This window comes from Salvelinus namaycush, chromosome 14 (assembly GCF_016432855.1).
Source record: "Salvelinus namaycush isolate Seneca chromosome 14, SaNama_1.0, whole genome shotgun sequence".
Lineage (NCBI taxonomy): Eukaryota > Metazoa > Chordata > Actinopteri > Salmoniformes > Salmonidae > Salvelinus > Salvelinus namaycush.
In genome coordinates, this window is record NC_052320.1 from 3985973 (window position 1) to 4002122 (window position 16150).

At 44.1% G+C, this 16150-nt stretch overlaps 1 protein-coding gene across 1 annotated transcript in view; it reads left to right on the forward strand.

Annotated features, from left to right (window-relative positions):
* The window catches only part of LOC120059556 (sodium-dependent neutral amino acid transporter SLC6A17-like), a 33631-nt gene that overhangs the window by 14292 nt on the left and 3189 nt on the right, over nucleotides 1-16150 (forward strand). The window contains exons 5-8 of the mRNA XM_039008689.1: nucleotides 8822-8932; nucleotides 10540-10781; nucleotides 12442-12634; nucleotides 14498-14693. Of these exons, the coding sequence (XP_038864617.1) occupies nucleotides 8822-8932; nucleotides 10540-10781; nucleotides 12442-12634; nucleotides 14498-14693 (742 nt within the window). The remainder of the gene's footprint in view (nucleotides 1-8821; nucleotides 8933-10539; nucleotides 10782-12441; nucleotides 12635-14497; nucleotides 14694-16150) is intronic.

Consider the following 16150-nt stretch of genomic DNA (forward strand, 5'->3'; position numbering starts at 1 on the left):
CTAATGGGCTGACAGCCGTGGTATATAAGACATAATAAACTGGGTGGTTTGAGCCCTGAATGCTAATGGGCTGACAGCCGTGGTATATCAGACATAATAAACTGGGTGTTTTGAGCTCTGAATGCTAATGGGCTGACAGCCGTGGTATATAAGACATAATAAACTGGGTGGTTTGAGCCCTGAATGCTAATGGAATGACAGCCGTGGTATATAAGACATAATAAACTGGGTGGTTTGAGCTCTGAATGCTAATGGGCTGACAGCCGTGGTATATAAGACATAATAAACTGGGTGTTTTGAGCCCTGAATGCTAATGGGCTGACAGCCGTGGTATATCAGACATAATAAACTGGGTGGTTTGAGCCCTGAATGCTAATGGGCAGACAGCCGTGGTATATAAGACATAATAAACTGGGTGGTTTGAGCCCTGAATGCTAATGGGCTGACAGCTGTGGTATATCAGACATAATAAACTGGGTGGTTTGAGCCCTGAATGCTAATGGGCTGACAGCCGTGGTATATCAGACATAATAAACTGGGTGGTTTGAGCCCTGAATGCTAATGGGCTGACAGCCGTGGTATATAAGACATAATAAACTGGGTGGTTTGAGCCCTGAATGCTAATGGGCTGACAGCCGTGGTATATCAGACATAATAAACTGGGTGGTTTGAGCCCTGAATGCTAATGGGCAGACAGCCGTAGTATATAAGACATAATAAACTGGGTGGTTTGAGCCCTGAATGCTAATGGGCTGACAGCCGTGGTATATAAGACATAATAAACTGGGTGGTTTGAGCCCTGAATGCTAATGGGCTGACAGCCGTGGTATATAAGACATAATAAACTGGGTGGTTTGAGCCCTGAATGCTAATGGGCTGACAGCCGTGGTATATCAGACATAATAAACTGGGTGGTTTGAGCCCTGAATGCTAATGGGCAGACAGCCGTGGTATATCAGACATAATAAACTGGGTGGTTTGAGCCCTGAATGCTAATGGGCTGACAGCCGTGGTATATCAGACATAATAAACTGGGTGGTTTGAGCCCTGAATGCTAATGGGCAGACAGCCGTGGTATATAAGACATAATAAACTGGGTGGTTTGAGCCCTGAATGCTAATGGGCTGACAGCCGTGGTATATAAGACATAATAAACTGGGTGGTTTGAGCCCTGAATGCTAATGGGCTGACAGCCGTGGTATATCAGACATAATAAACTGGGTGGTTTGAGCCCTGAATGCTAATGGGCAGACAGCCGTGGTATATAAGACATAATAAACTGGGTGGTTTGAGCCCTGAATGCTAATGGGCTGACAGCCGTGGTATATAAGACATAATAAACTGGGTGGTTTGAGCTCTGAATGCTAATGGGCTGACAGCCGTGGTATATCAGACCGTATACCACCGGTATGACAAAACGTTTATTTTTACTGCTCTAATTGCGTTGGTAACCAGTTTATAATAGCAATAAGGCACCTCGGGTGTTGTGATATATGGCCAATATACCACGGCTAAGGGCTGTATCCAGGCACTCCGCGATGCGTCGTGCATAAGAATATCTCTTAGCCGTGGTATATTGGCCATATACCACACCTCCTCGTGCCTTATTGCTTAAATATACTATCTGAAGGTATATATGGGTCTGGAAAGGTACAGGCTTGTCTTCCGACAGCTACTGTGCGCTGTTGTAACGTGATTCTGTGGGGGAGGGGTTACTTGAAAAAGAAACACTGGTATTGTTGAACTTTCTTCTTTGAGGGCTCAAGAGATCTATTCAGTTGTTTATGGAGTGTTAGAGAATACTCGTGTGCTGGAGTTTCTACTGTTTCAAATACAGATAATTCCCCTGTAGACTTTCAATAACTACCACGCTGTATGAATCTGTGTCCTGTCATGTGTATACGTCTAGTGATTTTCATGAAGAGTTTTATACGGGCTAAACTATGACACAGCTTATGGTGAGAAAGGCTAAAATGCTAAGCATATTACGATTCAATACTATTTGTGTATTTTCTTATGTTATGGAGAAAGAAGCACGCAGAATGTATGAGGTTAGTCTTTATTTTTTATTTAACCTTTATTTAACTAGACAAGTCTTAAGAGGTTAGTCTTAAGAGGCCACTAGGCTCAGTGTGGTTATATAATACACTATATATACAAAAGTATGTGGACGCCCCTTCAAATTAGTGGATTCGGGCTATTTCAGCCACACCCGTTGCTGACAGGCGTATAGAATCGAGCACACAGCCATGCAATCTCCATAGACAAACATTGGCAGTAGAATAGCCTTACTGAGGAGCTAAGTGACTTTCAACGTGGCACCGTCATAGGATGCCCCCTTTCCAACAAGTCAGTTCATCAGGTTTCTGCCATGCTAGAGCGGCCCCGGTCAACTGTAAGTGCTGTTATTGTGAAGTGGAAACTTTTAGAAATAACAACGCCTCAGCAGCTAAGTGGTAGGCCACACAAGCTCACAGAAAGGGACTGTCGAGTGCTGAAGCGCGTAGTGCGTAAAAATAGTCACATAAAAATCATCTGTCCTCGGTTGCAACACTCACTACAGAGTTCCAAACTGCCTCTGGAATCAACATCAGCGCAAGAACTGTTAATCGGGAGCTTCATGAAATGGGTTTACATGGCCGAGCAGCCGCACACAAGCCTAAGATCACCATGCGTAATGCCAAGCGTCAGCTGGAGTGGTTTAAAAGCTCGCCTCCATTGGACTCTGGATCAGTGGAAACGCGTTCTCTGGAGTGATGAATCACGCGTCACCATCTGGCAGTCCAATAGAGGAATCTGGGTTTGGCGGATGCCAGGAGAACGCTACCTGCCACAATGTATAGTGCCAACTGTAAAGTTTGGTGGAGGAGGAATAATGGTCTGGAGCTGTTTTTCATGGTTCGGGCTAGGTCCCTTAGCTCCAGTGATGGGAAATCTTAACGCTACAGCATACAATGACATTCTAGACGATTCTGTGCTTCCAACTTTGTGGCAACAATTTGAAGAAGGCCTTTCCTGTTTCAGCATGACAATGCACCCGTGCACAAAGCAAGGTCCGTACGGAAATGGTTTGTTGAGATTGTTGTGGAAGAACTTGACTGGCCTGCACAGAGCCCTGACCTCAACTCCATCGAACACCTTTTGGATGATTTGGGACGCCAACTGTGAGCCAGGCGTAATCGCTCAACATCAGTGCCCGACCTCACTAATGCTCTTGTGGCTGAATAGAAGCAAGTCCCTGCAGCAATGTGGGTAGATAGATGGCAGATAGTGGAAAGCCTTAAAAGCTGTAATAGCAGCAAGGGGGGGGACCAACTCCATTTTAAAGCTTATGATTTTGGAATGAGATGTTCGACGAGCAGGTGTCCACATACTTTTGGTCATGTAGTGTATGTTAGCTGGCTCACAACTCTGTGTTTGCATCCCAAATGCCACACTATTCCCTATATAGTGCACTACTTTAGACCAGAGCCCTATTCCCTATATAGTGCACTACTTTAGACCAGAGCCCTATTCCATATATAGTGCTCTACTATAGACCAGAGCCCTATTCCCTATATAGTGCCCTATTTTAGACCAGAGCCCTATTCCCTATATAGTGCCCTATTTTAGACCAGAGCCCTATTCCATATATAGTGCCCTATTTTAGACCAGAGCCCTATTCCATATATAGTGCACTACTATAGACCAGAGCCCTATTCCCTATATAGTGCCCTATTTTAGACCAGAGCCCTATTCCCTATATAGTGCCCTATTTTAGACCAGAGCCCTATTCCATATATAGTGCCCTATTTTAGACCAGAGCCCTATTCCATATATAGTGCCCTATTTTAGACCAGAGCCCTATTCCATATATAGTGCACTACTATAGACCAGAGCCCTATTCCCTATATAGTGCCCTATTTTAGACCAGAGCCCTATTCCCTATATAGTGCCCTATTTTAGACCAGAGCCCTATTCCCTATATAGTGCCCTATTTTAGACCAGAGCCCTATTCCATATATAGTGCCCTATTTTAGACCAGAGCCCTATTCCATATATAGTGCCTTATTTTAGACCAGAGCCCTATTCCCTATATAGTGCCCTATTTTAGACCAGAGCCCTATTCCCTATATAGTGCCCTATTTTAGACCAGAGCCCTATTCCATATATAGTGCCCTATTTTAGACCAGAGCCCTATTCCATATATAGTGCCCTATTTTAGACCAGAGCCCTATTCCATATATAGTGCCCTATTTTAGACCAGAGCCCTATTCCATATATAGTGCCCTATTTTAGACCAGAGCCCTATTCCATATATAGTGCCCTATTTTAGACCAGAGCCCTATTCCCTATATAGTGCCCTATTTTAGACCAGAGCCCTATTCCATATATAGTGCCCTATTTTAGACCAGAGCCCTATTCCATATATAGTGCCCTATTTTAGACCAGAGCCTTATTCCATATATAGTGCCCTATTTTAGACCAGAGCCCTATTCCATATATAGTGCACTACTTTAGACCAGAGCCCTATTCCATATATAGTGCACTACTTTAGACCAGAGCCCTATTCCCTATATAGTGCCCTATTTTAGACCAGAGCCCTATTCCATATATAGTGCCCTATTTTAGACCAGAGCCTTATTCCATATATAGTGCTCTACTATAGACCAGAGCCCTATTCCCTATATAGTGCCCTATTTTAGACCAGAGCCCTATTCCATATATAGTGCCCTATTTTAGACCAGAGCCCTATTCCATATATAGTGCCCTATTTTAGACCAGAGCCCTATTCCATATATAGTGCCCTATTTTAGACCAGAGCCCTATTCCATATATAGTGCCCTATTTTAGACCAGAGCCTTATTCCATATATAGTGCCCTATTTTAGACCAGAGCCTTATTCCATATATAGTGCACTACTTTAGACCAGAGCCCTATTCCCTATATAGTGCACTACTTTAGACCAGAGCCCTATTCCCTATATAGTGCCCTATTTTAGACCAGAGCCCTATTCCATATATAGTGCCCTATTTTAGACCAGAGCCCTATTCCATATATAGTGCCCTATTTTAGACCAGAGCCCTATTCCATATATAGTGCACTACTTTAGACCAGAGCCCTATTCCCTATATAGTGCCCTATTTTAGACCAGAGCCCTATTCCATATATAGTGCACTACTTTAGACCAGAGCCCTATTCCATATATAGTGCACTACTTTAGACCAGAGCCCTATTCCCTATATAGTGCCCTATTTTAGACCAGAGCCCTATTCCATATATAGTGCCCTATTTTAGACCAGAGCCTTATTCCATATATAGTGCCCTATTTTAGACCAGAGCCTTATTCCATATATAGTGCCCTATTTTAGACCAGAGCCCTATTCCATATATAGTGCCCTATTTTAGACCAGAGCCCTATTCCATATATAGTGCCCTATTTTAGACCAGAGCCTTATTCCATATATAGTGTCCTATTTTAGACCAGAGCCCTATTCCATATATAGTGCCCTATTTTAGACCAGAGCCTTATTCCATATATAGTGCCCTATTTTAGACCAGAGCCTTATTCCATATATAGTGCCCTATTTTAGACCAGAGCCCTATTCCATATATAGTGCCCTATTTTAGACCAGAGCCCTATTCCATATATAGTGCCCTATTTTAGACCAGAGCCTTATTCCATATATAGTGCCCTATTTTAGACCAGAGCCTTATTCCATATATAGTGCCCTATTTTAGACCAGAGCCTTATTCCATATATAGTGCACTATTTTAGACCAGAGCCCTATTCCCTATATAGTGCCCTATTTTAGACCAGAGCCCTATTCCCTATATAGTGCACTATTTTAGACCAGAGCCCTATTCCATATATAGTGCCCTATTTTAGACCAGAGCCCTATTCCATATATAGTGCACTACTTTAGACCAGAGCCCTATTCCATATATAGTGCCCTATTTTAGACCAGAGCCCTATTCCCTATATAGTGCACTATTTTAGACCAGAGCCCTATTCCATATATAGTGCCCTATTTTAGACCAGAGCCCTATTCCCTATATAGTGCACTATTTTAGACCAGAGCCCTATTCCATATATAGTGCCCTATTTTAGACCAGAGCCCTATTCCATATATAGTGCACTACTTTAGACCAGAGCCCTATTCCCTATATAGTGCCCTATTTTAGACCAGAGCCCTATTCCATATATAGTGCCCTATTTTAGACCAGAGCCTTATTCCATATATAGTGCCCTATTTTAGACCAGAGCCTTATTCCATATATAGTGCCCTATTTTAGACCAGAGCCTTATTCCATATATAGTGTCCTATTTTAGACCAGAGCCCTATTCCATATATAGTGCCCTATTTTAGACCAGAGCCTTATTCCATATATAGTGCCCTATTTTAGACCAGAGCCTTATTCCATATATAGTGCCCTATTTTAGACCAGAGCCCTATTCCATATATAGTGCCCTATTTTAGACCAGAGCCTTATTCCATATATAGTGCACTATTTTAGACCAGAGCCCTATTCCCTATATAGTGCCCTATTTTAGACCAGAGCCCTATTCCCTATATAGTGCACTATTTTAGACCAGAGCCCTATTCCATATATAGTGCCCTATTTTAGACCAGAGCCCTATTCCATATATAGTGCACTACTTTAGACCAGAGCCCTATTCCATATATAGTGCCCTATTTTAGACCAGAGCCCTATTCCCTATATAGTGCACTATTTTAGACCAGAGCCCTATTCCATATATAGTGCACTATTTTAGACCAGAGCCCTATTCCATATATAGTGCCCTATTTTAGACCAGAGCCCTATTCCATATATAGTGCACTACTATAGACCAGAGCCCTATTCCCTATATAGTGCCCTATTTTAGACCAGAGCCCTATTCCATATATAGTGCACTACTATAGACCAGAGCCCTATTCCCTATATAGTGCCCTATTTTAGACCAGAGCCCTATTCCATAATAGTGCACTACTATAGACCAGAGCCCTATTCCATATATAGTGCACTACTATAGACCAGAGCCCTATTCCATATATAGTGCTCTACTATAGACCAGAGCCCTATTCCATATATAGTGCACTACTATAGACCAGAGCCCTATTCCCTATATAGTGCCCTATTTTAGACCAGAGCCCTATTCCCTATATAGTGCCCTATTTTAGACCAGAGCCCTATTCCCTATATAGTGCCCTATTTTAGACCAGAGCCCTATTCCATATATAGTGCACTACTATAGACCAGAGCCCTATTCCCTATATAGTGCACTATTTTAGACCAGAGCCCTATTCCCTATATAGTGCACTATTTTAGACCAGAGCCCTATTCCATATATAGTGCACTATGTAGGACATAGGGTTCCATTTGGGATTCAGGAATAACAATGTGCTTTCATCACAGTCCATACAATGAGTCATGATCACAACACAACATCCAAGCCACATTGTGGAATAGGGAAATACATAACAGACATTGTGGAATAGGGAAATACATAAGAGACATTGTGGAATAGGGAAATACATAAGAGACTGTGTGGAATAGGGAAATACATAAGAGACATTGTGGAATAGGGAAATACATAAGAGACATTGTGGAATAGGGAAATACATAAGAGACTGTGTGGAATAGGGAAATACATAAGAGACATTGTGGAATATGGAAATACATAAGAGACTGTGTGGAATAGGGAAATACATAAGAGACATTGTGGAATAGGGAAATGCATAAGAGACATTGTGGAATAGGGAAATACATAAGAGACATTGTGGAATAGGGAAATACATAAGAGACATTGCCAAGATCTGACACACTCTGTCTGAGTTCCTAATGGCACCTTATTCTCTATATAGTGCACTACCTGTTTCCAGTGGCCCTGGTCAAAAGAAGTGCACTACCTGTTTCCAGTGGCCCTGGTCAAAAGAAGTGCACTACCTGTTTCCAGTGGCCCTGGTCGAAAGAAGTGCACTACCTGTTTCCAGTGGCCCTGGTCAAAAGAAGTGCACTACCTGTTTCCAGTGGCCCTGGTCAAAAGAAGTGCACTACCTGTTTCCAGTGGCCCTGGTCAAAAGAAGTGCACTACCTGTTTCCAGTGGCCCTGGTCAAAAGAAGTGCACTACCTGTTTCCAGTGGCATTGGTCGAAAGAAGTGCACTACCTGTTTCCAGTGGCCCTGGTCAAAAGAAGTGCACTACCTGTTTCCAGTGGCCCTGGTCGAAAGAAGTGCACTACCTGTTTCCAGTGGCCCTGGTCAAAAGAAGTGCACTACCTGTTTCCAGTGGCCCTGGTCAAAAGAAGTGCACTACCTGTTTCCAGTGGCCCTGGTCAAAAGAAGTGCACTACCTGTTTCCAGTGGCCCTGGTCAAAAGAAGTGCACTACCTGTTTCCAGTGGCATTGGTCGAAAGAAGTGCACTACCTGTTTCCAGTGGCCCTGGTCGAAAGAAGTGCACTATATTGGAGATAGGGTGCCATTTTGAAAGCAAACTTTAAAACATGGGACTCTGTCATAATCCCATTAGGGTAGCAAGGCCAAAGACATTCACAGAAGTGTGGTAGTGTCCATGGTAACAGTGTGACGTGTGTATCGTCCTCTGTCTGTCGCCCCCCCCTCAGGTCATATACTTCATGATAACAGTTTGTGTGTGTGTGTGTGTGTGTGTGTGTGTGTGTGTGTGTGTGTGTGTGTGTGTGTGTGTGTGTGTGTGTGTGTGTGTGTGTGTGTGTGTGTGTGTGTGTGTGTGTGCGCGCCTGCTTGCACATGTGTGTGTGCATTTGCGCATGTGTGTGTGTGTGTGTGTGTGTACGTGTGTGTGTTCTCTCCCCTCAGGTGATGTACTTCAGCTCTCTCTTCCCCTACGTGGTGTTGATCTGTTTCCTCGTCAGAGGCCTGATGCTCAAAGGATCTGTTGACGGCATCGCTCACATGTTCACCCCAAAGGTACACACACACACACACACACACTCCAAAGGTACACACACACTCCAAAGGTACACACACACACACACACACTCCAAAGGTACACACACACACACACACACACACACACACACACACACACACAGTCTGACACACACACACACAGTCTGACACGTTAACCTCAGTCTGACACGTTAACCTCAGTCTGACACGTTAACCTCAGTCTGACACGCTAACCTCAGTCTGACACGTTAACCTCAGTCTGACACGCTAACCTCAGTCTGACACGCTAACCTCAGTCTGACACGTTAACCTCAGTCTGACACGTTAACCTCAGTCTGACACGCTAACCTCAGTCTGACACGATAACATCAGTCTGACACGTTAACCTCAGTCTGACACGTTAACCTCAGTCTGACACGCTAACCTCAGTCTGACACGCTAACCTCAGTCTGACACGCTAACCTCAGTCTGACACGCTAACCTCAGTCTGACACGCTAACCTCAGTCTGACACGCTAACCTCAGTCTGACACGTTAACCTCAGTCTGACACGCTAACCTCAGTCTGACACGCTAACCTCAGTCTGACACGATAACATCAGTCTGACACGCTAACCTCAGTCTGACACGTTAACCTCAGTCTGACACGCTAACCTCAGTCTGACACGCTAACCTCAGTCTAACACGTTAACCTCAGTCTGACACGCTAACCTCAGTCTGACATGTTAACCTCAGTCTGACACGTTAACCTCAGTCTGACACGCTAACCTCAGTCTGACACGCTAACCTCAGTCTGACACGCTAACCTCAGTCTGACACGTTAACCTCAGTCTGACACGCTAACCTCAGTCTAACACGTTAACCTCAGTCTGACACGCTAACCTCAGTCTAAGACGTTAACCTCAGTCTGACACGTTAACCTCAGTCTCAAACACGCGGTTATGTAATCACAGACTCAGCCTGGAGACAGAAGAGAACATTGTTACAGAGCCCACATACTGAGAGGAGACACATGTTTCCTGATATGGCAGTGTCTGTTTGTCTGTCTGGACTGGATTCTATGTAGGGAGTGTTTGTCCTGCGGTATTTTGATCCTCATCCTTGATTTATAATGTGGATTAGGGTTATGCTTTACATGAAGGACACTCAACTACCATTAATTAATGGATTCAGAGCCTCTGTACTGTACCGTATCCTTCATTTACTCTATGTCATTAGTATTCACTTCGATTGAAAATATTAACTCGTGGTTGTTGTCGCCCTCTAAAGGCTGACTGAGGTACTCATGTGTAATAATGTATTTTTCCTCTGAAGGTAGACATTTGCCAGAAATGTCTATTAGAGCATGATTGTGTGTGGAGCATTAAGTTGTTGACCTTTGCCCCATCTACCCCCTGACCTCTAACCTCAAATGGGCGGCAGGTAGCCTATTGGTTAGAGCGTTGGATCAGTAACTGAAAGGTTGCTGGTTTGAATACCTGCGCCAACAACATCAAAAATCAGAGCAAGTCACTTAACCCTAATTTGCTCCAGGGGTGCTGTACTACTATGGCTAACCCTGTAAAACTGCACATTTCTGGTGTACGTGACAATAAAACCTACTTTATTTTTGACCTCTTAACCCCAGTTGGAGAAGATGCTGGAGCCCCAGGTTTGGAGGGAGGCAGCCACCCAGGTGTTCTTCGCTCTGGGCCTTGGGTTCGGAGGGGTCATAGCCTTCTCCAGCTACAACAAGCGGGACAACAACTGTCACTTTGACGCAGCGCTGGTCTCTATCATCAACTTCATCACCTCCATCCTGGCTACGCTGGTGGTGTTCGCCGTGCTGGGGTTCAAGGCCAACATCATGAACGAGAAATGTGTTGTGGAGTGAGTATATCTAGCCTGGTGCAAGATCTTTTTGTGTTGTCTTCTGATCCCAGATCTGTTTGTGTTGTCTTCTGGTCCCAGATATATTTGTGCTGTCTTCTGGTCCCAGATATATTTGTGCTGTCTTCTGGTCCCAGATCTGTTTGTGCTGTCTTCTGATCCGAGATCTGTTTGTGCTGTCTTCTGGTCCCAGATCTGTTTGTGCTGTCTTCTGATCTCAGATCTGTTTGTGCTGTCTTCTGATCCCAGATCTATTTGTGTTGTCTACTGATCCCAGATCTGTTTGTGTTGTCTACTGATCCCAGATCTATTTGTGCTGGAGTAAATCTGCTATATAATCCTGATTTATTATTATGTGTTGTTGGAGTAAATCTGCTGTATAATCCTGATTTATTATTATGTGTCGTTGGAGTAAATCTGCTATATAATCCTGATTTATTATTATGTGTCGTTGGAGTAAATCTGCTGTATAATCCTGATTTATTATTATGTGTCGTTGGATTAAATCTGCTGTATAATCCTGATTTATTATTATGTGTCGTTGGAGTAAATCTGCTATATAATCCTGATTTATTATTATGTGTCGTTGGATTAAATCTGCTGTATAATCCTGATTTATTATTATGTGTCGTTGGATTAAATCTGCTGTATAATCCTGATTTATTATTATGTGTCGTTGGATTAAATCTGCTATATAATCCTGATTTATTATTATGTGTCGTTGGAGTAAATCTGCTATATAATCCTGATTTATTATTATGTGTCGTTGGAGTAAATCTGCTGTATAATCCTGATTTATTATTATGTGTCGTTGGAGTAAATCTGCTGTAAAATCCTGATTTATTATTATGTGTCGTTGGAGTAAATCTGCTGTATAATCCTGATTTATTATTATGTGTCGTTGGAGTAAATCTGCTGTATAATCCTGATTTATTATTATGTGTCGTTGGAGTAAATCTGCTGTATAATCCTGATTTATTATTATGTGTCGTTGGAGTAAATCTGCTGTATAATCCTGATTTATTATTATGTGTCGTTGGAGTAAATCTGCTGTATAATCCTGATTTATTATTATGTGTCGTTGGATTAAATCTGCTGTATAATCCTGATTTATTATTATGTGTCGTTGGAGTAAATCTGCTGTATAATCCTGATTTATTATTATGTGTCGTTGGAGTATATCTGCTGTATAATCCTGATTTATTATTATGTGTCGTTGGAGTAAATCTGCTGTCCACTCAGTCGTTCATCTTATCTTTACGTTTGAATCCATTATGGGCCAGTTTATGTCTGTTTTGCAGAGCACAGTAATTGTAAAAAGCTTAAAGGCCAGGATTCAATCCAACGCAGGACTAATGACCTGGGCACAGCAATAAACTTTGAGAAATAATCCACCAGACGTTGGCTGAGATGGTGATCTCTGTAAACACTGCAGATGTTGGCTCAGGCATAAAACCACTTCAAAGTAAAGTGCACAGATCGTTAATCTGTGTTTGTTTGAATTCCAATCTCACTCTTGTCAACAGAGAACTCAACCAAACTCAAATAATTTAATCAAACTCAAATAGCAGAACCAATCGCATATTGTCATTGTAGAATAGATGAGGTTCTTCTTTCGGTACTAACCGTACCCTCCTCTCCTCTCTCCTCCTGTCTACAGGAATGCAGAGAAGATCCTAGGTTACCTTAAGTCAGGTGTGTTGAGTCTTGAGCTGATCCCTCCCCACGTCAACTTCTCTCACCTGTCAGCTGTGGACTATCAGGAGATGTATGGAGTGATCAAGACGGTCAGGGAGGACAGCTTCGATCAGCTAGGACTGGACCCCTGTTTACTGGAGGACGAACTCAACAAGGTATGTTGGGACTGGACCCCTGTTTACTGGAGGACGAACTCAACAAGGTATGTTGGGACTGGACCCCTGTTTACTGGAGGACGAACTCAACAAGGTATGTTGGGTCTGGACCCCTGTTTACTGGAGGACGAACTCAACAAGGTATGTTGGGTCTGGACCCCTGTATACTGGAGGACGAACTCAACAAGGTATGTTGGCCATCGGGTACGTTGAGCCGTTGGCCATGGGGTAAGTTGAGCCGATGGTCATGGGGTACGTTGAGCCGTTGGCCATTGGGTAAGTTGAGCAGATGGCCATGGGGTAAGTTGAGCCGATGGCCATGGGGGTAAGTTGAGCCGTTGGCCATGGGGTAAGTTGAGCAGATGGCCATGGGGTAAGTTGAGCCGATGGCCATGGGGTAAGTTGAGCAGATGGCCATGGGGTAAGTTGAGCCGATGGCCATGGGGGTAAGTTGAGCCGATGGCCATGGGGGTAAGTTGAGCCGTTGGCCATGGCGCAAGTTGAGCCGATAGCCATGGGGTAAGTTGAGCCGATGGCCATGGGATAAGTTGAGCCGATGGCCATGGGGGTAAGTTGAGCCGATGGCCATGGGGGTAAGTTGAGCAGATGGTCATGGGGTAAGTTGAGCCGATGGCCATGGGGTAAGTTGAGCCGATGGCCATGGGGTAAGTTGAGCTGATGGCCATGGGGTAAGTTGAGCCGATGGCCATGGGGTAAGTTGAGCCGATGGCCATGGGGTAAGTTGAGCCGATGGCCATGGGGTAAGTTGAGCCGTTGGCCATGGGGATAAGTTGAGCCGATGGCCATGGGGTAAGTTGAGCTGATGGCCATGGGGTAAGTTGAGCAAATGGTCATGGGGTAAGTTGAGCCGATGGCCATGGGGTAAGTTGAGCAAATGGCCATGGGGTAAGTTGAGCAAATGGCCATGGGGTAAGTTGAGCAAATGGCCATGGGGTAAGTTGAGCAAATGGCCATGGGGTAAGTTGAGCCAATTGAAACGTTTTCTTCCCAGGCGAAATGCAAGGCATTATCATGCAGATAATATGGTAACAACAGGGCATAGCCTGTTAAAAGTGTTTTAAAAAGTACACAGTGTTTACTAGGTGTTAAGCCTGTGTTAAAATATGCTTACAGTGACTAAAATACCCAAAAGTATTGTGATTGTGTTGAATTGTGTTTGGTAAATTAAGATTGACATGATTTTTAAAAGGTAGTGGTAATATTTCAAGGCTTATTTTACACTGTCCCGAGGCTCAATTTACCGCGGCTCAACTTACCCCATACCCGGGGTAAATTGTGCCAGGAGACCACTTTTTTTGGACAAGCTATGTTTTCAAAACTGGCACAATAAACTGTCATGTTTACATGATTATTTCAAGGGATAAAAAAACATCCTGAAATATATGTGAATATCTCTGTTAGAAAGAATACCGCTTGACGGAGTGATGCTGAATGTCAAATATGGCTCAACTTACCCCACTCTACCCTACATAAAACAAATCTGTTGGTTTCTCTCTCTCTCTCTCTCTCTCTCTACCTCTCTCTCTCTCTCTCTCTCTCTATCTCTCTCTCTTTCTCTCTACCTCTCTCTCTCTACCTCTCTCTCTACCTCTCTCTCTCTTTCTCTATCTCTCTTTCTCTCTACCTCTCTCTCTCTCTCTACCGCTCTCTCTCTCTCTCTTTCGCTCTACCGCTCTCTCTCTACCTCTCTCTCTACCTCTCTCTCTCTCTACCTCTCTCTCTCTCTCTCTCTCTCTCTCTCTCTCTCTCTCTCTCTCTCTCTCTCTCTCTCTCTCTCTACCCCTCTCTCTCTCTCTACCTCTGTCTCTCTCTCTCTTTCTCTCTCTCTCTTTCTTTCTCCAGGCAGTGCAGGGTACAGGCCTGGCCTTCATTGCCTTCACTGAGGCCATGACCCACTTCCCTGCCTCTCCCTTCTGGTCTGTCATGTTCTTCTTCATGCTGATTAACCTGGGGCTGGGGTCCATGATCGGCACCATGACAGGGATCACCACACCTGTACTGGACGCTTTCCCCAAGATACGCAAGGAGTTCCTCTGTGGTGAGGCTTCTATTGATTGGTTGGTTGTTTGATTGGTATCGATAGATTGATTATTTATCAGTCATTAGTCAAAGGTCTGTTGGCATCAGCCAATGGCTGTTGAAAGAAGCAATGCCTTACTTTGCATTGGTTAAGCATTAGAGACGTAGTCACATAATCAGCCTAATCAGTCTAATATCTTTCCTCTCAACTATTCAAGTTCCATTTGTTTTAGCCTAGTGGTTAGAGCGTTGGGCTAGTAAAAAAAGGTTGCTGGATGGAATCCCCGAGCTGACAAGGTAAAAATATGTCGTACTGCCCCTGAACAAGGCAGTTACCCCACTGTTCCCCGGTAGGCCTTCATTGTAAATAAGAATTTGTTCTTAACTGACTTGCCTAGTTAAATAGGTAAATAAATACCTTTAAAATGTAAAATAAATTATTAGTCATATGTACAGGAAACACACGGTATACACCGTCCAATGAAATGCTTACTTGTAGGTTCCTTATAGAACAATGCAACAACAATAATAAATAATTAAAGATAAGAACAGGAACATAAAGTAAACGTCTCAGTAGAATATAATAAACATTGTAGCATCAGTATAATACAGGAAGGCACAATTTATAGAACAAAATATTTACACATGTTTTAGGGAAAGGGAGATTGGGGGAAATGTGTTTAAATTGTGCAGTATTTAGCCATCATAATAAGAGACTGGTAGCAGCAGTTGCGATGTGTGGGTAGCATTAATGTTTGTGTGTGTGTGTGTGTGTGTGTGTGTGTGTGTGTGTGTGTGTGTGTGTGTGTGTGTGTGTGTGTGTGTGTGTGTGGGTGTGGGTGGGTGTGGGGGTGTACGTGAATGAGTGCATGTGTGTTAAGATGCGGAGAATCGGGCCTCCCGGGATGCGCAGTGGTCTAGGGCACTGCATCGCAGCGCTAGCTGTGCCACCAGAGACTCTGGGTTCGCGCCCAGGCTCTGTCGCAGCCAGCCGCGACCGGGAGGTCCGTGGGGCGACGCACAATTGGCCTAGCGTCGTCCGGGTTAGGGAGGGTTTGGCCGGTAGGGATATCCTTGTCTCATCACGCTCCAGCGACTCCTGTGGCGGGCCGGGCGCAGTGCGCGCTAACCGAGGGGGGCGGGTGCACGGTGTTTCCTCCGACACATTGGTGCGGCTGGCTTCCGGTTTGGAGGCGCGCTGTGTTAAGAAGCAGTGCGGCTTGGTTGGGTTGTGCTTCGGAGGACGCATGGCTTTCGACCTTCGTCTCTCCCGAGCCCGTACGGTAGTTGTAGCGATGAGACAAGATAGTAATTACTAGCGATTGGATACCACGAAAATTGGGGAGAAAAGGGGAGAAAATTTATTTTAAAAAAAAAATAAAAAAAAAAAGATGCGGAGAATCAGTGCAGTTCAAATGTTCAGCACTCTGATGGCTTGTAGAGACGGGGGGGGGGGGCCAGCCATCCTCCCCAATT